The 25,014-nt window shown below is 37.7% G+C and overlaps 2 protein-coding genes across 3 annotated transcripts; both read right to left on the bottom strand.

Moving 5' to 3' along the window:
• Positions 1 to 12,334: 12,334 nt before the first annotated feature.
• On the bottom strand, positions 12,335 to 16,427 carry LOC130418516 (prolyl 4-hydroxylase subunit alpha-1-like). Of its 2 annotated transcripts, XM_056744727.1 has the most exons (11): positions 16,335 to 16,427; positions 15,416 to 15,500; positions 14,921 to 15,026; positions 13,565 to 13,745; positions 13,380 to 13,431; positions 13,185 to 13,281; positions 13,005 to 13,055; positions 12,876 to 12,914; positions 12,706 to 12,774; positions 12,525 to 12,621; positions 12,335 to 12,436 (listed from the first exon to the last, which is right to left on the bottom strand). In XM_056744727.1, the coding sequence occupies exons 1-11, from the start codon at positions 16,414 to 16,416 to the stop codon at positions 12,366 to 12,368; spliced, it is 930 nt and encodes a 309-aa protein (XP_056600705.1). In that variant the 5' UTR covers positions 16,417 to 16,427; the 3' UTR covers positions 12,335 to 12,365. The 2 variants fall into 2 exon arrangements, 1 of the variants encoding a protein (XP_056600705.1); XR_008906349.1 differs by lacking the exons at positions 12,335 to 12,436; positions 12,525 to 12,621; positions 12,706 to 12,774; ... (3 more) ...; positions 15,416 to 15,500; positions 16,335 to 16,427 and adding exons at positions 14,321 to 14,560; positions 14,664 to 14,791 and having other exon boundaries at positions 13,397 to 13,745; positions 14,890 to 15,015.
• A 4,243-nt stretch (positions 16,428 to 20,670) lies between these two features.
• Positions 20,671 to 24,841, bottom strand: LOC130417187 (prolyl 4-hydroxylase subunit alpha-2-like). The gene is made up of 13 exons (XM_056742518.1): positions 24,732 to 24,841; positions 24,219 to 24,315; positions 23,874 to 24,019; positions 23,579 to 23,704; positions 23,232 to 23,471; positions 22,430 to 22,575; positions 22,143 to 22,319; positions 21,882 to 21,943; positions 21,684 to 21,777; positions 21,109 to 21,159; positions 20,990 to 21,028; positions 20,842 to 20,910; positions 20,671 to 20,757 (listed from the first exon to the last, which is right to left on the bottom strand). The coding sequence occupies exons 1-13, from the start codon at positions 24,835 to 24,837 to the stop codon at positions 20,671 to 20,673; spliced, it is 1,440 nt and encodes a 479-aa protein (XP_056598496.1). The 5' UTR covers positions 24,838 to 24,841.
• Positions 24,842 to 25,014: the final 173 nt, after the last annotated feature.

Below are 25,014 nucleotides of genomic sequence, written 5' to 3'. Positions count from 1 at the left end.
AAGCTTTGAGGAACACATCAAAGCTGTTCGTTGTAAATAACTGTACATAATGTAAATAAAATAGCATAAGAATGAATTTGAGTCTGAATTTTTCTAAGCTTGGATTTTTTATTGATCTGGGCTTTAAAAGCTGCGTTTGTGAACAATATAGATACAGAAAAGTATTTTATCAGCAAACACATCACTTTTCTTTTTATGAATTTATGTGACCCATCTCGAACACTTTACATTGCTCATTAAAGGTTCCTGTAGCTCAGTTTTGTTAGTAGTGCCAAGGTCAGGAATTAGATTCACAGGCAACACAGGTTGATAGAATCTACCTCTACAACGCAACCGGAAGTCACTTTGGATAAAAAGCAAACCAAGAGGCAAACAGATGAGTTAGGACAAATCAATACAAAAAAAGCTGAAAATTAAATGAACATTTCTGAATTAAAGTTATTATGCTAAACGGCTTCGGGGAGCAGCAGCTGTACAGGGCGTTCTCGCCCCATGAAGTATCATCTGTGCCAAGGTATGATGCTCATTGTTCTATTGTGATTAGTAAAAAACAATTGAAGTGAAAGACTTCAACGAGTGCTTCTCTCTGTTCTGTTGGTGATGGTGGCCGGACGAAACAGAGGGTTTGAATCTGTCAGCTTCTTCAACCTCAAAGATGCGACTACTTCTGCGCGGGTCTTGAACGGGCGTATGGTTGCCGGCAGGGCGTTGCGGGTCACTCTGTCTCGTCACAATGAGCGGAAGACACAGCCTGAGAAGCAGGACAGCAGCAGTGAATCACGCCCTGCTGGACGGTTTACGTCTGTTGTTCCTCAAGTGACATGAGCCAACATTACAGATTACTTGAGACTAAAATCCAATAACGATCAAGGTAAATAGCTGAACTTCGCTCTTGTCACCGAAGAGCCTGTAAAATTATTATTATTTATCAGGGGTAAATAAGTTAATGCAACACAATATAATGCTATGAAAAAGCTGAAAATGTAATAAAAATGTGTTGATAAAAGTTAACACATTTTACAAATCTGTAAATCCCTCGTTTTGTGTAGAAATTGAAATTGGCCTAATTCCTTAAACATTGAAAATCGCTTTAAAAACATAAAAGTCTAATAGCTTGTTCCAGTAATAAAAGATCAACAAATTAGACGAATATTAAATGATTATAAATAATAAATGAATCATATGGTTATGTTGTGGGGAATGCGCAGCTTGGGAGAAAGCGTTCATTCATTGAGCCTACGTCACTGCGTTTTGGTTCCGCTGCTCGTTTTTATTTTTAATAGTTTTGGCCAGCTGCGTCTTTTTTTCTTTATTTGATCGTTTTTACTGTACGATGTTTTATTTTAGTATTGTGGTATTTGGTCACGCGTAAAAAAAAAAAAACATTTATGTCAAAAGAATCTTCCTTTTTATCGGACTCCGCACAAAGCAACGCCACTATCCGGCGATGTATTAGTTTGTAAATAATTTCTTACTCGAGCTATTTCTCAATTGGATTATTTTTAATCAACGCGATTGGTATTAAAAAATAAATCGATTTTGTCTCATTACAAAACGACGTATGACGTATCACGTGCGTATCACGCGAAACGTCGGTCACTAGGCAACGACCGCGTGGTTTACGTTCTACAAAAAACAAACAAACATTCATTTGACGAGCCGCTGGATGAGACGGAGCGATCCTCAGATTTGCCTTGACATTTCTCGACTTTTCTTGAACAATTCATTTCGTTAACGCATTCATTTAACAATACATATTCATCTGAATTACTGACTGTCCTATTCTTGTCTTGTTTTAACATTTCTTGTGAGTTGGTTATGTTTGCAGGTCAGATGACATCGTGCGTCGGAGGAAGCCATTGCGCGGCTGGCGTACCGAGGGATCAGATCGCCTCGTTGTTCGTGGGGGACCTTCATCCAGAAGTGTCCGAGTTCATCCTCCATCATACGTTCAGCCCGTTCGGTCCGATCCGGTCCGTGCGGGTCTGCAGAGACAGGGTGACTCGGCGATCCCTGCGGTATGGTTATGTTAACTTTGTTAACCTCGCCAGTGGTAAGTTCTCTCTCCATTCTTCGCCTTGACATCTTGGTAATAAACATTTTGAATTGAAATTTACAGCCTCGTGTATTTTTCTCCACGATGTTGTTTCCTGTAAATCATCTTTAAATTAAGCTATATGAAGTGTGCCGTATAAATAAACTTGCAAGGTCTTGTCTCTTATCAACTCTGTCTTTCAGCCGAGAGTGCCATGGACAACCTGATGTGCCAGGATCTTCTGGGCAGACCCATGCGGATCATGTTCTCCCAGCGTGATTCCACTCTGAGGACGACTGGGGTCGGGAACATCTTCGTCAAGGGTCTGGCCAGCAGCATCGATGGTGCCCGCCTTCATGACAGCTTCTCAGTTTTTGGGAAGATCCTGTCCTGCAAGGTAATATCTGCGGTTTGATTGTTTTCTTATATAAGGTAGATCATGCGTTGATGTCTGAATTCATCTGGGCGGTCAAGGTGGTCTGCGATGCAAACGGATCCAAAGGTTATGGATTCGTCCACTTTGCCACCTTTGAAGCGGCAGAGAAGGCCATCAAAGCGCTTGATGGCATGTTGTTGGACGACCAGCTAGTGTAAGTGGATCTCAGTTGTACTTCTTGTACTTTGTCTTGTCTAATCGTAGAGAGCCGAGCTCATTCGGTTTGGCTTTTAAAGGTCCATCTGCCACTTTAAAACCTTTGAAGAGCGTCGTGTTGAGCCGCAGGTCATGGCTAAGGACAACGAGAGGCACTACCCGGTATTCAAACCCTCTGATCACTTAACAGATCTTTAGTGGATGTTGAAGTGTTCTTGTCTAACTGACGGGATCTTGTCTGTTCGACAGGGGGTGAGTCTGTACGTGTGCAATCTGCCCTATAGCTTCAGTGAGCAGCAGCTGTACAGAGCTTTCTCACCCTTTGGAAGCATAACCAGTGCCAAGGTATGATGCGCATTGTTTTACTGTGGTTAGTAAATAGTGAAAGACTTCAACGAGTGCTTCTCTCTGTGCAGTTGATGATGGAGGCCGGACGCAGCCGAGGGTTTGGATTTGTCAGCTTCTCCACCCTCGAAGATGCGACCACGGCTGCGTCGGTCATGAACGGGCGCGTGGTTGCCGGCAGGGCGTTGCGGGTCACTATGTCTCGTCACAATGAGCAGAAGACCCAGACCGAGAAGCAGGACAGCAGCAAGGAATCACGCCCTGCTGGACGGTTTACGTCTGCTGTATCTCAAGTGAGATGAGCCACTAATACAGGTTACTCGAGATTGAAAGCCAATAGCAATTCATGTAATTAGCTGAACTTCGTTTTATGCATGTGACAGGTTCAAAAACGCCTTGACGTTCACCCTGGAAACCAGCTGGCGCTCCATCCCATCAGTCGACGGACAGCAGCGTGCGTCCTCGCTCGGAGTCAGTGGCCTCTTTATATCTTTCTCATTCTGTAATTGATGCTCCGTCAGCCCTTCATATTCACGTTATTGTTCGCTCCCGTGTATTTATAGAGGATGTACATCTTTACCTGTCTGCAGGTGAGAGTCTCCGCCCGCCGATGCCTGTCGTCCTGTGGGATGATGTTAATACCCAGCCTCCGCGCCTGCTGGTCTCTCAGGTGCTCCTGGAATACTGGGTCAGGGCTCATCTATCTTGCATGTGATCTCACTTCGACCGCTTCGAGATGACAGAATACAAGTCAGGAATAGTATTCAAGTAATAGAGTGATGTATGTTGGTGCGTGCAGGCAAGCCAAGCAGAGTTGGATGTGTTGCGTCCTATGCGACTGCTCGCCCTGCCTGCACCCAGTGATGATACTGAAGTTATCACACGCTGTGAGTAGCGTCACGTTTTGTTAATCAGACGTTCGTGATGTTCCTCTTGGATGATCACTTTGGATTTAATATATCTAAGACAAACCAACACTCTTGGAGAGCTTTAATCGCTTCATACTACTGTCTTTTCTCTTGTTTCCCGCAGTATCTCAGATTGGTAAAATTCTGCCTGATGGTGCAACAGCTCCTGTCAAAACACAAGCTCAACAGGTAGAAATCTCTTTTTGAAACTTTGGATCATTCAAAGTGTGAGTTGAATTAACCAATCCCCTACACATCTTTCTCTCTACTGTAACAGCTGGGTGAGTCTTCACATCGGTCACCATCCACGTGGGGGCGCCGGTTCTGGATGACATTAAACAGATGTTCGGAGTCCAGAAGCCTGAGCTGCCCCACCAGCTGGAGCATCATGAATCTCCAGACAACGCGCAGACATTGTAAGTGTTGGAATTCTGCTGTTAAAACATAGCAATGCATGAATCTATGCTATGAGGTTGTGCTTGAGCAGACAAAGTTGTAATGGGGCGTTAAATATAACGGTCGTGCTTGTGTTAGTGTGTAACCACTCGTGTCTGTGCTTTTCCAGACAAATGGATCTATGGCAGAACACTCCCGCGGACCAAGACCAACATGAAGCTTTGAGGAACACATCAAAGCTGTTCGTTGTAAATAACTGTACATAATGTAAATAAAATAGCATAAGAATGAATTTGAGTCTGAATTTTTCTAAGCTTGGATTTTTTATTGATCTGGGCTTTAAAAGCTGCGTTTGTGAACAATATAGATACAGAAAAGTATTTTATCAGCAAACACATCACTTTTCTTTTTATGAATTTATGTGACCCATCTCGAACACTTTACATTGCTCATTAAAGGTTCCTGTAGCTCAGTTTCGTTAGTAGTGCCAAGGTCAGGAATTAGATTCACAGGCAACACAGGTTGATAGAATCTACCTCTACAACGCAACCGGAAGTCACTTTGGATAAAAAGCAAACCAAGAGGCAAACAGATGAGTTAGGACAAATCAATACAAAAAAAGCTGAAAATTAAATGAACATTTCTGAATTAAAGTTATTATGCTAAACGGCTTCGGGGAGCAGCAGCTGTACAGGGCGTTCTCGCCCCATGAAGTATCATCTGTGCCAAGGTATGATGCTCATTGTTCTATTGTGATTAGTAAAAAACAATTGAAGTGAAAGACTTCAACGAGTGCTTCTCTCTGTTCTGTTGGTGATGGTGGCCGGACGAAACAGAGGGTTTGAATCTGTCAGCTTCTTCAACCTCAAAGATGCGACTACTTCTGCGCGGGTCTTGAACGGGCGTATGGTTGCCGGCAGGGCGTTGCGGGTCACTCTGTCTCGTCACAATGAGCGGAAGACACAGCCTGAGAAGCAGGACAGCAGCAGTGAATCACGCCCTGCTGGACGGTTTACGTCTGTTGTTCCTCAAGTGACATGAGCCAACATTACAGATTACTTGAGACTAAAATCCAATAACGATCAAGGTAAATAGCTGAACTTCGCTCTTGTCACCGAAGAGCCTGTAAAATTATTATTATTTATCAGGGGTAAATAAGTTAATGCAACACAATATAATGCTATGAAAAAGCTGAAAATGTAATAAAAATGTGTTGATAAAAGTTAACACATTTTACAAATCTGTAAATCCCTCGTTTTGTGTAGAAATTGAAATTGGCCTAATTCCTTAAACATTGAAAATCGCTTTAAAAACATAAAAGTCTAATAGCTTGTTCCAGTAATAAAAGATCAACAAATTAGACGAATATTAAATGATTATAAATAATAAATGAATCATATGGTTATGTTGTGGGGAATGCGCAGCTTGGGAGAAAGCGTTCATTCATTGAGCCTACGTCACTGCGTTTTGGTTCCGCTGCTCGTTTTTATTTTTAATAGTTTTGGCCAGCTGCGTCTTTTTTTCTTTATTTGATCGTTTTTACTGTACGATGTTTTATTTTAGTATTGTGGTATTTGGTCACGCGTAAAAAAAAAAAAACATTTATGTCAAAAGAATCTTCCTTTTTATCGGACTCCGCACAAAGCAACGCCACTATCCGGCGATGTATTAGTTTGTAAATAATTTCTTACTCGAGCTATTTCTCAATTGGATTATTTTTAATCAACGCGATTGGTATTAAAAAATAAATCGATTTTGTCTCATTACAAAACGACGTATGACGTATCACGTGCGTATCACGCGAAACGTCGGTCACTAGGCAACGACCGCGTGGTTTACGTTCTACAAAAAACAAACAAACATTCATTTGACGAGCCGCTGGATGAGACGGAGCGATCCTCAGATTTGCCTTGACATTTCTCGACTTTTCTTGAACAATTCATTTCGTTAACGCATTCATTTAACAATACATATTCATCTGAATTACTGACTGTCCTATTCTTGTCTTGTTTTAACATTTCTTGTGAGTTGGTTATGTTTGCAGGTCAGATGACATCGTTCGTCGGAGGAAGCCATTGCGCGGCTGGCGTACCGAGGGATCAGATCGCCTCGTTGTTCGTGGGGGACCTTCATCCAGAAGTGTCCGAGTTCATCCTCCATCATACGTTCAGCCCGTTCGGTCCGATCCGGTCCGTGCGGGTCTGCAGAGACAGGGTGACTCGGCGATCCCTGCGGTATGGTTATGTTAACTTTGTTAACCTCGCCAGTGGTAAGTTCTCTCTCCATTCTTCGCCTTGACATCTTGGTAATAAACATTTTGAATTGAAATTTACAGCCTCGTGTATTTTTCTCCACGATGTTGTTTCCTGTAAATCATCTTTAAATTAAGCTATATGAAGTGTGCCGTATAAATAAACTTGCAAGGTCTTGTCTCTTATCAACTCTGTCTTTCAGCCGAGAGTGCCATGGACAACCTGATGTGCCAGGATCTTCTGGGCAGACCCATGCGGATCATGTTCTCCCAGCGTGATTCCACTCTGAGGACGACTGGGGTCGGGAACATCTTCGTCAAGGGTCTGGCCAGCAGCATCGATGGTGCCCGCCTTCATGACAGCTTCTCAGTTTTTGGGAAGATCCTGTCCTGCAAGGTAATATCTGCGGTTTGATTGTTTTCTTATATAAGGTAGATCATGCGTTGATGTCTGAATTCATCTGGGCGGTCAAGGTGGTCTGCGATGCAAACGGATCCAAAGGTTATGGATTCGTCCACTTTGCCACCTTTGAAGCGGCAGAGAAGGCCATCAAAGCGCTTGATGGCATGTTGTTGGACGACCAGCTAGTGTAAGTGGATCTCAGTTGTACTTCTTGTACTTTGTCTTGTCTAATCGTAGAGAGCCGAGCTCATTCGGTTTGGCTTTTAAAGGTCCATCTGCCACTTTAAAACCTTTGAAGAGCGTCGTGTTGAGCCGCAGGTCATGGCTAAGGACAACGAGAGGCACTACCCGGTATTCAAACCCTCTGATCACTTAACAGATCTTTAGTGGATGTTGAAGTGTTCTTGTCTAACTGACGGGATCTTGTCTGTTCGACAGGGGGTGAGTCTGTACGTGTGCAATCTGCCCTATAGCTTCAGTGAGCAGCAGCTGTACAGAGCTTTCTCACCCTTTGGAAGCATAACCAGTGCCAAGGTATGATGCGCATTGTTTTACTGTGGTTAGTAAATAGTGAAAGACTTCAACGAGTGCTTCTCTCTGTGCAGTTGATGATGGAGGCCGGACGCAGCCGAGGGTTTGGATTTGTCAGCTTCTCCACCCTCGAAGATGCGACCACGGCTGCGTCGGTCATGAACGGGCGCGTGGTTGCCGGCAGGGCGTTGCGGGTCACTATGTCTCGTCACAATGAGCAGAAGACCCAGACCGAGAAGCAGGACAGCAGCAAGGAATCACGCCCTGCTGGACGGTTTACGTCTGCTGTATCTCAAGTGAGATGAGCCACTAATACAGGTTACTCGAGATTGAAAGCCAATAGCAATTCATGTAATTAGCTGAACTTCGTTTTATGCATGTGACAGGTTCAAAAACGCCTTGACGTTCACCCTGGAAACCAGCTGGCGCTCCATCCCATCAGTCGACGGACAGCAGCGTGCGTCCTCGCTCGGAGTCAGTGGCCTCTTTATATCTTTCTCATTCTGTAATTGATGCTCCGTCAGCCCTTCATATTCACGTTATTGTTCGCTCCCGTGTATTTATAGAGGATGTACATCTTTACCTGTCTGCAGGTGAGAGTCTCCGCCCGCCGATGCCTGTCGTCCTGTGGGATGATGTTAATACCCAGCCTCCGCGCCTGCTGGTCTCTCAGGTGCTCCTGGAATACTGGGTCAGGGCTCATCTATCTTGCATGTGATCTCACTTCGACCGCTTCGAGATGACAGAATACAAGTCAGGAATAGTATTCAAGTAATAGAGTGATGTGTGTTGGTGCGTGCAGGCAAGCCAAGCAGAGTTGGATGTGTTGCGTCCTATGCGACTGCTCGCCCTGCCTGCACCCAGTGATGATACTGAAGTTATCACACGCTGTGAGTAGCGTCACGTTTTGTTAATCAGACGTTCGTGATGTTCCTCTTGGATGATCACTTTGGATTTAATATATCTAAGACAAACCAACACTCTTGGAGAGCTTTAATCGCTTCATACTACTGTCTTTTCTCTTGTTTCCCGCAGTATCTCAGATTGGTAAAATTCTGCCTGATGGTGCAACAGCTCCTGTCAAAACACAAGCTCAACAGGTAGAAATCTCTTTTTGAAACTTTGGATCATTCAAAGTGTGAGTTGAATTAACCAATCCCCTACACATCTTTCTCTCTACTGTAACAGCTGGGTGAGTCTTCACATCGGTCACCATCCACGTTGGGGCGCCGGTTCTGGATGACATTAAACAGATGTTCGGAGTCCAGAAGCCTGAGCTGCCCCACCAGCTGGAGCATCATGAATCTCCAGACAACGCGCAGACATTGTAAGTGTTGGAATTCTGCTGTTAAAACATAGCAATGCATGAATCTATGCTATGAGGTTGTGCTTGAGCAGACAAAGTTGTAATGGGGCGTTAAATATAACGGTCGTGCTTGTGTTAGTGTGTAACCACTCGTGTCTGTGCTTTTCCAGACAAATGGATCTATGGCAGAACACTCCCGCGGACCAAGACCAACATGAAGCTTTGAGGAACACATCAAAGCTGTTCGTTGTAAATAACTGTACATAATGTAAATAAAATAGCATAAGAATGAATTTGAGTCTGAATTTTTCTAAGCTTGGATTTTTTATTGATCTGGGCTTTAAAAGCTGCGTTTGTGAACAATATAGATACAGAAAAGTATTTTATCAGCAAACACATCACTTTTCTTTTTATGAATTTATGTGACCCATCTCGAACACTTTACATTGCTCATTAAAGGCTCCTGTAGCTCAGTTTTGTTAGTAGTGCCAAGGTCAGGAATTAGATTCACAGGCAACACAGGTTGATAGAATCTACCTCTACAATGCAACCTGAAGTCACCTTGGATAAAAAGCAAACCAAGAGGCAAACAGGAATTTTAAGAGCTACGCTTGCGTACGTTTAGTGGGATTTTGTATGACACCTTGAATATTACTTCAAAGTTAGTTTGTACGCAATAACGTTATTAACGGGACAATGTAACAGCGAGTGTCTTTTCTGTCAAAATATTACACTCAGAAAAGCAAATGAGTTAGGACAACTCCATACAAAAAAAGCTGAAAATTAAATGAACATTTCTGAATTAAAGTTATTTTGCTAAACGGCTTCGGGGAGCAGCAGCTGTACAGGGCGTTCTCGCCCCATGAAGCATCATCTGTGCCAAGGTATGATGCTCATTGTTTTATTGTGAATAGTTAAAAAACAATTGAAGTGAAAGACTTCATCGAGTGCTTCTCTCTGTGCAGTTGATGATGGAGGCCGGACGCAGCCGAGGGTTTGAATTTGTCAGCTTCTCCACCCTCGAAGATGCGACCACGGCTGCGTCGGTCATGAACGGGCGCGTGGTTGCCAGCAGGGCGTTGCGGGTCACTCTGTCTCGTCACAATGAGCAGAAGACCCAGACCGAGAAGCAGGACAGCAGCAGTGAATCACTTCCTGCTGGACGGTTTACATCTGCTGTTCCTCAAGTGAGATGAGCCACTAATACAGGTTACTCGAGATTGAAAGCCAATAGCTATTCATGTAATTAGCTGAACTTTTTGTTTTTTGCATGTGACAGGTTCAAATACGCCTTGACGTTCACCCTGGAAACCAGCTGGAGCTCCAGCCGATCAGTCGACGGACAGCAGCGTGCGTCCTCGCTCGGAGTCAGTGGCCTCTTTATATCTTTCTCATTCTGTTATTGATGCTCCGTCAGCCCTTCATATTCACGTTATTGTTCGCTCCCGTGTATTTATAGAGGATGTACATCTTTACCTGTCTGCAGGTGAGAGTCTCCGCCCGCCGATGCCTGTCGTCCTGTGGGATGATGTTAATACCCAGCCTCCGCGCCTGCTGGTCTCTCAGGTGCTCCTGGAATACTGGGTCAGGGCTCATCTATCTTGCATGTGATCTCACTTCGACCGCTTCGAGATGACAGAATACAAGTCAGGAATAGTATTCAAGTAATAGAGTGATGTATGTTGGTGCGTACAGGCAAGCCAAGCAGAGTTGGATGTGTTGCGTCCTATGCGACTGCTCGCCCTGCCTGCACCCAGTGATGATACTGAAGTTATCACACGCTGTGAGTAGCGTCACGTTTTGTTAATCAGACGTTCGTGATGTTCCTCTTCGATGATCACCTTAGATTTAATATATCTAAGACAAACCAACACTCTTGGAGAGCTTACAATCAGTTAATGAATTAGCTAACATGAACTAACAATGAACAATAGTAACACAGCATTTTTTATATTAATTCATGTTAATTTCAGCATTTACTAAAACATTTTTAAATCAAACGTTGTCACTGTTAATATTAGTTAATGCACCATGAACTAACATGAATAAATGAATTGAGATGAACTAAGATTAACAAGGATTAATAAATGCTAAAAAAATGTTAATTGTTAGCTGGTTAGCTAATGCATTTACTTTAACTAATAGCACCTCATTTTAAATTGTTAACTTATTTTTTTACTAGCTATGAAACCAGAAAGAGAAGAATAATCAATGCATATGATTGCAAAAGCATAGCTGCTGCACGGCTAATACTGTCATTATTTTTTACAATATTTACTTAAGTACTAAATTAATAAAACAAGGGCTAGACAACACCATGGTAGTATGCAAATCTTATAAACACAAACTAATAGCCTATGTACAATGGTCATAATGAAAATAAATAAAATTATTCAATTAGGAATATTAAAGAAACACTACCCATTGCTGAGAAAAATTCATGCCCAGCAGTTGAGCCACTCCAGACACATGCAACAAGTAACAATAGTTTCATTACAGCCATTTCGTATCTTTGAAACCTAAAAACATTTAACAGCTACTGGCATTTGTACCACAACAGTAAGTACATCTTTACCTGTACTGGCAGAGTTTAAGTAAATCATTTGGAGACACACCCACATTTGACAGCAACTTATTGTTTGGAGAAATCAAAAGCGAATCTTATGTGAACCAGCATCTATGACATGATGTGTCAGCACATGTTTTAAATCAGAATCGGATTCAATTCCTCTTGAGATTGTTGTGCAATGAAGAGCTTTATATATCAGGTCTTTTCACAGAAATTCTATGGGAATATTAATTTGATTATGTCTAGCGTGAAGTGGTAAAACATATAGGATACATTCAGGTTATTCCAAGTGCCAATAGACGTAAAACAGAAAGGAGAGAAACACCTGTTTTGTCAGGTGAAATACACAATGCTCCAATGGCAACCATTATTTTAATGAACCTCATGACTAATACAAAAACTAAAAGTAAAAGTTAGAGTTGAAGGTTACTTTTAATTTCCATGTTTTGACTATTAGACAGAATCAAAAATTGTTATTAAGTCTGTCAGTCTGAAACCACTACTTGCTGAATTCAGTATAATCAATATTTTTAACCTTTTATATTATTTATTGTAATTATATGGTAAGATTTTGCACCACTTCCGGCTGTAGGTAAACGTTTTACCTACAAATTTAACTTCAGCAAACTAATCTAAGTGAATTATCCAGGTCTTCCAACCTGCCCACAGGTATGTGAAAGTGTTTATTTCACTCCTTTCAGATGACCACGTGGGTAAGATAATGAAAACACAACGCTTCTATATGTAAGAGCTTTATAAACCTCTGAAGACATAGTTATGTATATTATTTTGCATTTCTATCAGTAAAAAAATTACATACTGGATCTTTAAAACACTAAAAATAATAAAAATCTCATCTTGTACCACATTAAATAGTATTAGTATTAGAATTTCATTATTTATTCAGTATTACATTTTATTAGAGTTGTTTATAGAAATGCTGCATACTAAGTGTAGACTGTAAATAATTAAACATTATAAACGCATACATTGAATAAGGGCTACAGGTCCTGCAATGTAATGTGTTTTTTACTCCCATCTTGATAAAGAACAGGGTCTTGTAAACTCTTGGCCAAACTCATGGATCCATTTGTTAGCCACTAAAAAGCACAAAAAACATTGAATTAACATTACATTTATCATTCTGTTAATACGACAATATTTCAGACTTAAGGTATTAAAACCTACCCCATTTATTGCCCCTTAAGACAGGGCATCCAGCATGCTCTGTTCTCAAATCCACATCACCATTCTTGTGAAGGTTATACCAAAACACAGCTGAACCCTACAGGTGCAGAGAAATTATTTTAGAATTATAATTTTACAGCAATGATAGTAATACACCTACATTATTTTTAATAAGGGTTACCTTTTTGGGTTGGAGTGCAACTCCAGCTTTAGGAAACACAGTGGCGCCCCCTATCTCCACATCATTCATCTACAGGAGAGGCAAATCATTCCTTGGTTAAATGGATTGTTAAACACTGACAATAATGGTGGTTACCCAATTTTCAAAAAGTGGCTCTAGCATCAACTTACATATATTAGAAATGTACCAATTCTATCATCCTGTTCATCCTGTAAGATTATTGTTTTTAGGTTAACTTTTAATAGTTTGGTCAATACATAAATATGTAAATAATAATAATTTGAGGATATTGATCTTACTAATGCATCATAATGTGGTTCATATCTGCCTCCAGTCCCATAATTCTGAACCTAAAAAATGATTATACAAGATCAGAGTATACAATAGCATAAAAATGTTGCAGAGCAGTGTAGACTAACGCTATGAAGTTATTGGTTTGCTAGCTAACTGTTGTTGTTTTTAATAAGACTGAAGCCTACATTTAGATGTTCAGCGGTTTCCATAGACAGTCCTGTAGCGTCTGCAATCCTCTGATTGACCTGAACAACCACAATGTTGTCTTCTGTCAGAAACACACTAAAAACCAAAAGAGAGTTTTCCTCATATATTAAGTTTGACTAAACTCTTTAAATAATGCCAAGTACTGCCCTCTTAATCATCATAAGGTTATTTACCTTTGAGAAATACGGATATTCGAGACTGTGCCTGAACCAGTCTGAGACCTAGAAAGCTAGTTCACAAAGCAAAAATAAATACATCTGCATCATATAGCCAAGTGTACAATACAATATGAACCAAAACACCCATTCATATGTGTAAATATTTTTGTGTGTGTACAAGTGTTTTGTGTGTTGGATATTCATGTAAGGTCTAGAGAGATTCTTCAAGATCTCGATCTCTTTGTCTGATATCATGTCATGATATCTGACGATTCGGGGCTCATCCCATTCGATCTCCTCTTTCAGTGGTGCTAAAATCAGTCTGGGGTTTCCTCCTTCTGTGCTGTATCTACAGGACAGCATCCTCTGCCTCCTGGAGGTCTGAGTTTTAAAATATCAAAAAGTTCCAGTTACTAGTTAACACAAAAAGTTGCTTCACATTTGTAGTTTAAAATGCATCGTTAAATAATGATTTAAACATGATAATTCACCCTCTGTTGAACCTCTCCCCTGCAGAGTGCCTAATAGGAGTTACTTGACGTCATATTCAGTGTGAATATATCTGGGCTCGAAGTTGTATAAAGACAAAGTTTTCTTAACAGATTCAGCTCATATTTAACATCCTCATCGGTTGGATCTCAGGTATAGATGTTCAAAAGACAGCAGTAAATATATGACCTAAATGATTTTTTTAGCAACCTCAAATATCATTATCATACAACAGTTACTTTCAGTTCTCTTGTTTAATGGAAAGGTGGCATTCCAAGAGTGCAGTGACAGTACTGAAACCAAAGTTAACTGTTGTATAAAGGCAATATCACATAACTGAACATCATGAATAAATAGAATAGCCAAAGTCACAGCTTTGCTAAAATGTAAAAAACATAAATTATATCACTAGTTAATTTTATATTGGTTAATTGTTTTTTAAATTAAGTGTTACGTGTAGAGCTCACCTAGATTTAGAAGCTGCTGGTAGAAGTAGATTGCTACATGAAATCTTCCAAAATTATATGCTGAAGAGCCCAGGTACTTCCGCAAATCTTTCTTGGTAAAACTTCGTGCTGAAGATGAGTGTCCTGGATGATTGTATTTTTTTAGACTGTACAGAAACCAGTGAAAGGCATGCTGGAATTTATCCTCCTCATAAGCGATGAACCCCACATAATAAGCTTCTTCCACACTAAAAGTCGTTTCTGTAAATTCATTGCAGCTGAGTTAAAAGCGTACAAAAGATCGAACCACAAACTTTGTATTTTACAATGAAATGGCACTGATGTAGAAATGCAGACATTTCACCTCTTGTGATTTTCTCTGGGTAGAGTTTGTACATCTCTTGGAGTCCAATCAGCCCCAAAGCTGCTCCATCCAAATCTCGTTTTAATGGGATCTTCAGCTCATCTGAGTACAACAGTTCCTGAGATTTTCTAAAACAAAACCACAAAATAGGTGTTTAATAACATTGCTTTAATTCTTATGTCATTATTTTGCTTTTTCTATGTCTATAGCTATATTTTGATCTTACCCTTATAGAGACTCTTTTGAATGGATTCTACTATAGCAAACCATTCAGATCGCAGTCGTTTGATGAGTTTGTAAGCTGCAGCAGGGTCATTTATGGTTTCTGCAGGGTCCTCAAAGAGCTTTAGAATTTCAAGAATGCTGCATTCAAGAAATATAAAGATACATTATTTAAAGACATAATTCTTGATGTGAAACAATACACACTCTTAAAAATAAAGGTTCTATATGATGGCATAAGAAGCATTCTTGGCTGTATGATGCCATGAAGAACCTTTCTGTTTCAGAACAGGGTTCTTTAAAAATGTAAGAGAGTAATGGTTCATCCAAGAACCGTTGACGAAAAGGTTATTTGGGGATCAAAAGTATTTATTCTGTGTCATAGCTGTAATGAACTTTTGAAGCAGCTTTTAAAAGTATAAAATCGCTAAACATCTACAAGTAATGTAAAGTTGCAAGTTATTAAAATGTTGAATTTTCAACATCTATATTTTGTTGTTATAGAGTCAAGGGAATGAATGAATGTTTACCTCTCTAAATTCTCAGCTTCAGCAAGGATATCATGGGTGAGCTTCAGAAGGGTTCTCTCCTCCTCCACAAGCGGAATCACTTGATCTTAAAAACAATTACACGTACTATTAGTGCTCAAGAAGCCTTTTTTTTTCAAAAATGACTAAAATAATGTGTATACACTACCACTCAAACGTTTTGAAACAGTTATTCTTTCTTTATTAATATTTTTAGAATATAAGTAAATTCATCAAGCTATAGAGTAGCACTGTAACTGTGGGATTTATGTATAACAGAACCAAACCTATATTTTAGCATCTTCAAAGTTGCCACACTTTAGGATTTGCAATATCGTTCTCTTGGCATTTTATCATTTATCTTCTTGAGGACTCAACCTGAGAAGCTTTTTAAAGAGTATTGAGAGAATTTTCATATATTATTGGCTGCTTTTTCTCTAAAACATCAATTAAAAAAATTCCACTGAAAATTATTCTTTTATTTTAAAATTATATTTTTGTCTAAAAAAATATAAATTAGTAAATTTAAGCATTTACGCACATCTTGAGATGACAAGATTTTTAGGAATATTGGAGACATTTCAGTAAAGTGTTTCAAAACATTTGACAGTAGTGCAATTTAAAATCCAGACCTATATATTAGGTAAAAACAGAGAGATATAATATTACATTTACATGACCATGTTCCTTAAAAATACTTGATAGAAATATACTTGATTTAGTCAAAAGTGGTTATATAAATAAATCTACTGATAATAAAAGAAATAAACATAAAAATGAGAAATAAACAAATATATAAACTGGAGTAGAGGACCAAGCAAAAAGAGATTAATGAAAAACATTATCATAAATATGATAGACAAAACAAATAAACAAATGTTATTAAACAAATAAATTTTAGTATTAAAGAAACATTGTGTACCAGTTGATGAGAAGAATTCATGCCCAGCAGCTGAGCAAATGCAGACAGACGCCACAAATAACAATAGTTTTGTTATGACCATATTTTGCAATCTCAAAACAATAAACAGCTAATGAACCTACAGGCACTGCACTGGCAGAGTTTAAATGCACACCATCTAGACAAGACACACCCAGATTGGACATCCACTTGTTGTTTGGAGAAAACAAAAGCAGAACAGGAACAAGCATCGATGACAAGATAACACAAAACGATTCTTATAATTAGTTACACCTGCTGTAATTGCTGTAAAGTTCCCAGACAGTATTGATTTTATCATGTGTCTGCATCTGTTTTAAAATCATTTAGCATTATAACCCATATAATTATATTATGAAATGACTCCTAAACTATAGACCACCTGTATACATTAACATAATATTTACTGATAGGAATTTAATAGATTTTTAGTATTTTTGCCAGTGGTATTTCTGTCCATTGAATCTTATTGTTCTATTCATTATTTGTTTTAAACCCCTTTTTTGAATTTAAAAATGTATTTGTTTTGTAACCATTCTGAAGACCTGTTATTTTAAGTATAGGTCTTTCTCTGAAACGTGTGTGAGAACCTGTTTGTTCAGTATTTCAAAGAAGGTGTTTCATTTCATTTCTTTAAGCCTCATGTGTCAGAGGTGGCATGTAAAACCAAATTCCTAGTGCATTAAAAGACAGTATTTCCAAACAGAAAGGAAATATCATCTGCTACTCACGTACAGTACATCAATGCAATGGCACGCATATTTGCATCACACATGACTAATGCAGAAACGAAAGTAAAAGTAATAACTACTATCACTTAGTTATTTAACACATCTAAGTTAATATATCTTAATTATATTTTTATCTTTGACTTACCCATACATAATTAGTAACATTGTGTGTTTGTCCTGAGGAAATAGAATGTATAATTACTGAAGTGGGTCGACAAGTTAATTATATGCTAAGGCATATGTCAAATAATGGATCTTGTTTGAGTGTTCTTGTGTATTTAATGTAACAACAAAAATGTAAATTTATTCATTAAGCTGATGTTTTATCCATATAGACGTACGCATGAGAGAACATTTAGTCTGAGGAAGAACATGTTTTGTGCATGACGACACAGACGTATGTTGATAATCTTGTTTCCTGCTGTAAGCAGGCTTACTGGACACAAGACGACTCACACCAGAGAAACCATATAATAGTTTATCCGTAGAAGGATGCTGGTGCAGGGGGCATGGTTGGCATAGGCACGGAGTCAGTTACACCTGCATGTGGGAAATTTCTATTCCATGGAAAGTAGGGGGAACTGTATCTAATGGAAAAATCTCCCCGATTTAACTGCCAATGATTGGCCTTGAAGGGCTTTAAGTTCAATTGTCCCCATCCATTGGGCTCCTTTTCAGAAGGGGCTACTGCTTTGGGTTTTCTTGGGCAGGTTGTTATAGTTTGTGTCCTGCTTCCCCTAGTTTTTCCTCATTGAACAGAGGGGAACCATATCTGACAGCAACATTCTCTGTGGTCAGAAGTAGTTCTTCTGCTTTGATATCGTTATAATTACATTCACATCGAACAAGTTGCGGTTAAGGCTTTTTAAACCAAGAAATACAATGATTTATTTCCTACAGGAGCAGCAGAATAATAAGTTATTATTAAAGTCCCTTGTTAACACCTTACCCGCTGTATGCGCCTGGGTCCTCTGACCGTATCTTACCTCACCGATCTTGACAAAGCTGGTGTTCTGTCGATTTATGCTATAACATGTGCTGAACATTAAAGTTTAAGGTGTTTTGTTTTCGGTTTACCAATGAATAAAATCATCTCAGGAATTCTGAAACAGTTATTAGTGACAGATCAGAGCAGTCGAAAGAATTAGAGGCCGTCAAGTGCTGTTTAAAGCTGTGAACAGCGCAGCAGGAGAATGATACACGTTAACATGTATTGTATGATCAAGATATATATGGAATGCTTTCAGTATCTGTTAAAAAAATGAATATTACAATTCAATCTTGTCAGAACCCGGTACACACTCGGGTAGACTGTGTGGAAAGTTGTTGAACCCAAAAGGTGAGGCAGACACAACGATGCGTGCAAAAGGAGGATTTAATGGTCAAACAAAAAGATAATCCATCAAGCACAATCCATCTAAAAAATAATCCACAAAATGATGAATCCAACAAAGGTACATCCATAAAAGGTAATCCACAGGTGACCCCTGGTGGTCAAATGGTGACAAATCTGTTATGATGCTGTTGAAAATATTTTCGTAGACTACAAGTTTTGTTTTTCTTTATCTAATGGTCTGTTAATGGAGGCCTCATAATTTAGGTAAATTCTCAAACTGGATAAATAAATGTTTGTGTGTGAAGAGGAAATAGAATAAGCTGGTCATTATTAAAATGCTGTATTTCTAAAGTCTTTATTTCTTTTGTGTAAAATTTCAACAAAATGTTGAAATTGAGAGGTTACGACTTTATCTCACAGGAAATGTTTTTTTATTACAAAAAGTAAAGTACAGAAAAAACATAGACAGTTTGGTACCAGTATCCTGAAATTACGTCCTACCCATCAGATTTTCCTACATGCGCACTTCAATATTACGTCTATTAAATTACGTCTATTACCTGTTAAATTTATACTGCTTTATACGTTAACTGACAGGGTATGTTAGTTGTTCAATCAGTCTACATATTTATTTATTACTAGCAGGACAATTTGACCGGGTATTTTGCACTTTAAATTAATCCTACCTGTTTATTTAACACTGTATAGTCTGATAGGGTGTTTACGCTGTTAACATTTTTATGTGTATATTTTAAGAAGGTGGGATGATCTGACAGGGTATTTTGCATGGTAAAATCAACTAAATCTGCATAGCACCTCAATAAGAAAAAACACATGATTTCAAATGGCGGTTTATTTGAGGAGTGTTAGTTTTGTGTTCCTAGGAACCTGTGGTCGCAAGATTAGTAAGGAACACTAAAAACAAATCTGTTGTATGAGCATAACAAATATGTCCATTGGTGGCATATATTAATGTTATGTTTAATAGTTTTTTTGTCTTAAATGAACATGAGTTTTATAGCCTATAAAAAATTCAAATTTGAAAAAGTTCAAAACTCATATATGTTTAGTTAGTGTGACAACATTATCATTGGTCTTTCCAAAAATATATTAAGGCAACAATTTAATAGAAATTCAAATTTCTTCCACAGCCTTAGCAAAGGCATCACTCTTCTGCACAATGTGCAACCACAATAGCAAAATGAAAATTTGTTACCAAAGTTTGTATGTAATGATTGTCATGTAATCTTATAGCTGTTATGTAAAGGGTTTCCCCAAAAGTCTGTAAGAACTGCCAGAGGAGTTTGAATTCATATTTACAAACCACACATGTCTGAAGTGTGAAACAACCCAGACGCTTTCTAATTTCTAAGGCACCATATCTAACTAGAAAGAAAAATCACTTGTAGATCATCAGCCATGACATGGGAGTCTCATTGAATGCAGAAACTAAAAGCAAATGAATTCCAGGAAAATAATATTAAATTACAGTGTATGTAGACATAGAATTAATAAAACTGCATGTATGTCTTGAATAAGAGTGTCTTCCTTGGAAGGTTGATATGGAAATGATCTAATAAATAAATCTGAAAAGCATTTTATCTGCAAGACAAAACATACAAAATACTTTTTTTTACTGGTAACAGTTTTTATATAACATAATACAGTTATATTACATTTACATTACATTTATATTTCACATTGAGGACCTTGTTTGACTGACTGAGTCTGTTAATTGTCATTATATTTGCATGATTTAAATTAAAAGATTATAAGTGATCGAACAAATTGTAATAAGTGTATACTAATTAATGTCTGTTTCTTTCTCTTTTTATAACAGAGATCCTGTACAGTGTATACAAAAACTGAGTTGAAAAAATATGCTAATATACTACCGATATATTAAGACCCCCAAACTATTTATTTTTATGTTATGTTCTGCAATGAAATTACTCCCACTCTGACAAAGAACATGGTCTAATGAACTCCTGCCCAGACTCATGGATCCATTTGTTAGCCACTGAAAACAACAACAGGTTGAGTTAAACTTTCTAACAGAGTTTAATTCAAGAGCATGTTTACTTCAGCTCATGCACTACATGCACCCCAAAAACTATAATATGGATATATTTATTTCATCATACACATAGGCATAGAAAATGGTATTCTTAAGTATTAACACAATGTCTTTATGCACCTTAAATATCTTTATATACCTTTATTCTTCATAATAAAACCTACCCCTTTTTTTTCAAACTAAAACAGGACATCCAGCATGCGCTGTTCTCAAATCTAGATCACCATTCTTGTGCAGGTTGTACCAAAACACAGCTGAACCCTGCAAGAGCACAGCATGCATACAAAGATTTTACTGCAGTAATAGTCATATACGTACATGCATGTCTGTGAAATAAGGATTCACCTTTTTAGGTTGCAGTGCAACTCCAACTTTAGGAAATACAGTGGCGCCTCCTATCTCCACATCACTCATCTAGGAGGAGCATATGGTTACTTAGTGTCTAACAGTGGGCAATATGTTTTTCAGACAGTGGTTTAATACATCAACTTACATAAATGAGGAATGTAGCGATCCTTTCATTTTGATTGTCCTGTAGGATTGATTTTTATGTTAGCTATCAATATACCAGGCTGTCAATAACAAACTGCATAGTGAGAATAATGATTTTACCCCTGCGTCATAGTGTGTTTCATATCTGCCACCAATCCCATAATTCTGAACCTGAAAAATGATTGCTTCACAGTTGTTCACAGATGACATGGCTATGTTATTTAGAATTGTACAGTTAATACACAAGGAAAATATTAGGGATAAAATATTAGTTACTGCATTCAAAGCCATACATTTGTTAAACTAGTTGAAGAATGAGCAGACTATAGAGAAAACGGTCTCACTTTACAATAAGGTAATATATTGTAGTATATTATAGTAGTATGTAGTATATATTTTAGCTTTTATAATTCCTTAGTAATGTAAGTTCATGTCAATACAGTAAATCATGTTAGATTGTGGTACATAACTAATGTTTACAGTGACAACCTTTGATTTTAATAATGTATTAGTAGATGCTGAAAGTTACATGAACTGAAATTAATAAATCCTGCATAAATTTTGTTAATTGTTATTTCATTTTGGCTAATGCATTAAGTTATTGTTAATAAATAGCACCTTATTGTAAAGTGTTAGCGAGATAACAGATGCTGCTACATGCATATACTGTAAACATTTTTTTATTGTGACCATACATGTAGAAGTTCAGCTGTTTCCATAGAAAGTCCTGTAGCGTCTGCAATCCTCTGATTGACACGATAAACCATGTCATCTTCTTCCAGAAAAACACTGAAAACAAAGATTATTTTTCTTCCTACTGTTTATGTAAGAAAAAATTTTAACTGTTTAAATAATTTAAGGTTGCACTCTCTTAATAATAATGAGGTTATTACCTTTGAGAAAGACGAACATTTGAGACCTTTCCTGAACCTGAACCAACCATAGACCTTCTAAGCTAGTTCAGAAAACAAAAATTAACAATCAATTATAAATATATACAATACACGATATAGCCCAAAGTATGTGGACCATGTCAAACTTGCTCATTCGAAGATGGAATGTCCACATATTTTGGGCAATATAATTCTATATTGATTAGGGCAATGAAAGATCATCAACATAACATTCTTATTACATTTGCAACATATATTTACCAGAGGCCTAGAGATATTTTTCAAGATCTCGATCTCTTTGTCTGATATTATGTCATGATATCTAATGATTCGGGGCTCATCCCATTCGATCTCCTCTTTCAGTGGTGCTAAAATCAGTCTGGGGTTTCCTCCACCTGTGCTGTATCTACAAGACAGCGTACTCTGCCTCCTAGAGGTCTGAGTTTTAAAATATCCAAAAGTTCCAGTTACTAATCAACACACAAAGATGCTTCACATTTTAAAATGTATTGCAAAATAAAGAATTCATCTTGAGAAATTGGACTAACCCTCGGTTTAACCTTTCCCCTGCACAATGCCTCATAGGAGTTAGTTGACTCTTTATTCAGTGTGAATATATCAGGGTTTGAAGTTCTGTAAAGACGAAGGTTTCTGCACAACTTCAGTGTAGATTTAACATCCTCATTAGTTGGATCTGAGGTAAAGACGTCGAAAAGAGAGGCAGTTGATAACATCAATCAATTGAATGGGTTGGACATTGGCAACCTCAAATATCATTCTCATGCAACATTCGGTTCACTGATGTTATTGGACAGGTGGCATTTCAAGAGTTCTGTCACAGCACTGTGACAAATTCTTTGCGAAACGAAAGTTAACTGTTGTATAAAGGCAATATCACAAAACTAAATATCATTAATTAATGCATAGAATAGCCACGAAATAGTAATCTTAAAATGTATACAATAAACATCACTCGTATTTATATTGGTTAATTGTTGACAAATGAAAGTGACAGTTCAACCAAAATTTAAAATTCTTTCATCATATACTCACCCTCTTGACACCTCAAACCTTTATGACTTTCTTTCTTCCATAGAACAAAAAAGAAGATATTTGGAAAATGTTGGTAAACGGCACCTATTCACTTGATGTTTTTTTGCCCATACAATAAGTCAATAGGCGCCACTGCTGTTATGTAACCAACTTTCTTCAAAATATCTTCTTTTGTGTTCTGCGAAGAAAGCCATACAGGTTTGAAACATCATAAGGGTGAGTAAAGAATGACAAAATTAAAATTTTGGGGTGAAATATCAATTTAAGGGTTCATAAATAGGCTACAGTAGACCTCACCCAGTTTTAGAAGCTGCTGGTAGAAGTAGATTGCCACAGGTAGACTTCCAAAATGATACGCAGAAGAGCCCAGGTGCTCTAGCAAACGTTCTTTGGTAAAAGTTCGTATTGAATTGAAGGATTTTGTCTCATTGAACATTTTCAAAGTGTAGAGAAACCAGTGAAAAGCATGCTGGAATTTGTCCTCGACAGTAGCTTTTAACCCCAAATAGTAAGCTTCGTTCTCAGTTAAAGGAGTTTCTGTGAAAGCATTTCAGCTGGTTTGTGAGAAATATACAAAACATAAAACCTCAAATTGTTTCTTTTTTCACAAAAACAGCACTGATCCAGAGATGTAGACATTTTACCCTTTGTAAGGTTTACTGGGTAGAGTTTATAGGTTTCTTGCAGCTTAATAAGTGCCAAGGCTGCACTCTCCAAATCTTCTTCAGATGGGATCTTCAGGACATCTGAGAACAACAGTTCTTGGAAGTCTACAAGATTATCACACAATAACAAAACCATAAAACTCTATAGTGATGATTAGAGATGTTTAATAACATTGCTAAAATTATTTTATCGTTATTTTCATGGTTTTCTTAAACAAAGGTCCATTGTCTATGTCTAAAAATATATTTTGATGTAGAGTTGCATAAAGAATACCATCATAAGGATTATTTTCAGTTGTCGTTATTATAGTCAACCATAAAATTCTTAGTTGTCTCATAAGTTTGTAAGCTGCTACAGGGTCAGTCGTGGTGTTCTCTGGATCTTTGAAGTATGGGAGCTGTCTTAGAATCTCAAGACCTCTAGATTTAAGATAAACATGCAAATATATGTATTCAGTTACAAAAATCTTGATCTCCAACAACATATTGGACTGTATAACATTTTCAACTAATTATCCATTTAAAACTTCAAGTTATTTATCATACAAAATACTTCATTCAGTCATTTTTATGGATTGTTCTGTTTCTTTAAACCAACAGAATGTATGAGTTTTTATACCTCCTGAGTCTCTGTAAATTCTCTTCTTCAGCATTGATATATGAATTGAAATGCTCCAGAAGGTTTCTCTTTTCCTCCACAAGCTGCATGGCTTGATCTTTAAAACAATTTAATCTACAATTATTTTTCAAGAGGCATATCTTTTCTTGCAAAAATGCACGAGAACCTGTATTATTATTATGGTTGTTAATATTATGGGCATCAATTAAAATTAAAGAAACAAAAATGAGAAAGAGATCATCATACATAATAAGATGATTCATTAATCTATTTCCAGCAGGTTATAAAACACTTTCATTTGTGTATGGTTTATACTGTTTAGTAGTATTCAAGAATTATAACATAAATTAATTTACTAAGAAAAAAATATGTAAATTAATATAATTGATCTATGACTTAATGAAAGAGGAATGACATAAAAAAGAGGTTAATGACAGTGTTAATATTTGAATGGCCAAAAAGTTGATTGAAAACATTTATTGATTTGAATATACTAAAGAAATTCTAACATACCCATTGATGAAAATAATTCATGTCCAGCAGAGAAAACCCAGACACATGCCACAAAAGATAATAGTTTCATTGTAGCCATTTTCAGAACATCGAGATCTCCAAACATCAAACAACCTGAAAACTGCACTGACAGAGCCTAATAAAGACCATTTATAGGCATGCCCATTTGACAGCAACTCAGAAACAAAAGCAAAAGTTACATGAACAAGCATCTATAACAAAAGACAAAACACAACAAGAATCTTGTAATTAGTTACATGCTGTAATAACTATAAGCTTGTCC

The sequence above is a fragment of the Triplophysa dalaica genome, chromosome 3, assembly GCF_015846415.1.
Source record: "Triplophysa dalaica isolate WHDGS20190420 chromosome 3, ASM1584641v1, whole genome shotgun sequence".
Taxonomy (NCBI): domain Eukaryota; kingdom Metazoa; phylum Chordata; class Actinopteri; order Cypriniformes; family Nemacheilidae; genus Triplophysa; species Triplophysa dalaica.
This window is presented reverse-complemented; position numbering and strand designations above follow the sequence as displayed.

Excerpts from the sequence above, each read along its gene's own strand:
- LOC130418516 (XM_056744727.1), bottom strand. The coding sequence starts at position 16,416 with ATGGTCATAACAAAACTATTGTTATTTGTGGCGTCTGTCTGCATTTGC. Across the intron at positions 12,775-12,875 it reads TTGGTACATTTCTAATATAT|ATGAATGATGTGGAGATAGG; the intron begins GTAAGTTGATGC and ends CCTCTCCTGTAG. Across the intron at positions 12,622-12,705 it reads TTGCACTCCAACCCAAAAAG|GGTTCAGCTGTGTTTTGGTA; the intron begins GTAACCCTTATT and ends CTGCACCTGTAG.
- LOC130417187 (XM_056742518.1), bottom strand. The coding sequence starts at position 24,837 with ATGTTTGGAGATCTCGATGTTCTGAAAATGGCTACAATGAAACTATTA. Across the intron at positions 23,705-23,873 it reads TGAAAATAATCCTTATGATG|ACTTCCAAGAACTGTTGTTC; the intron begins GTATTCTTTATG and ends ATAATCTTGTAG. Across the intron at positions 21,778-21,881 it reads AATGTTCGTCTTTCTCAAAG|TGTTTTTCTGGAAGAAGATG; the intron begins GTAATAACCTCA and ends CTTTGTTTTCAG.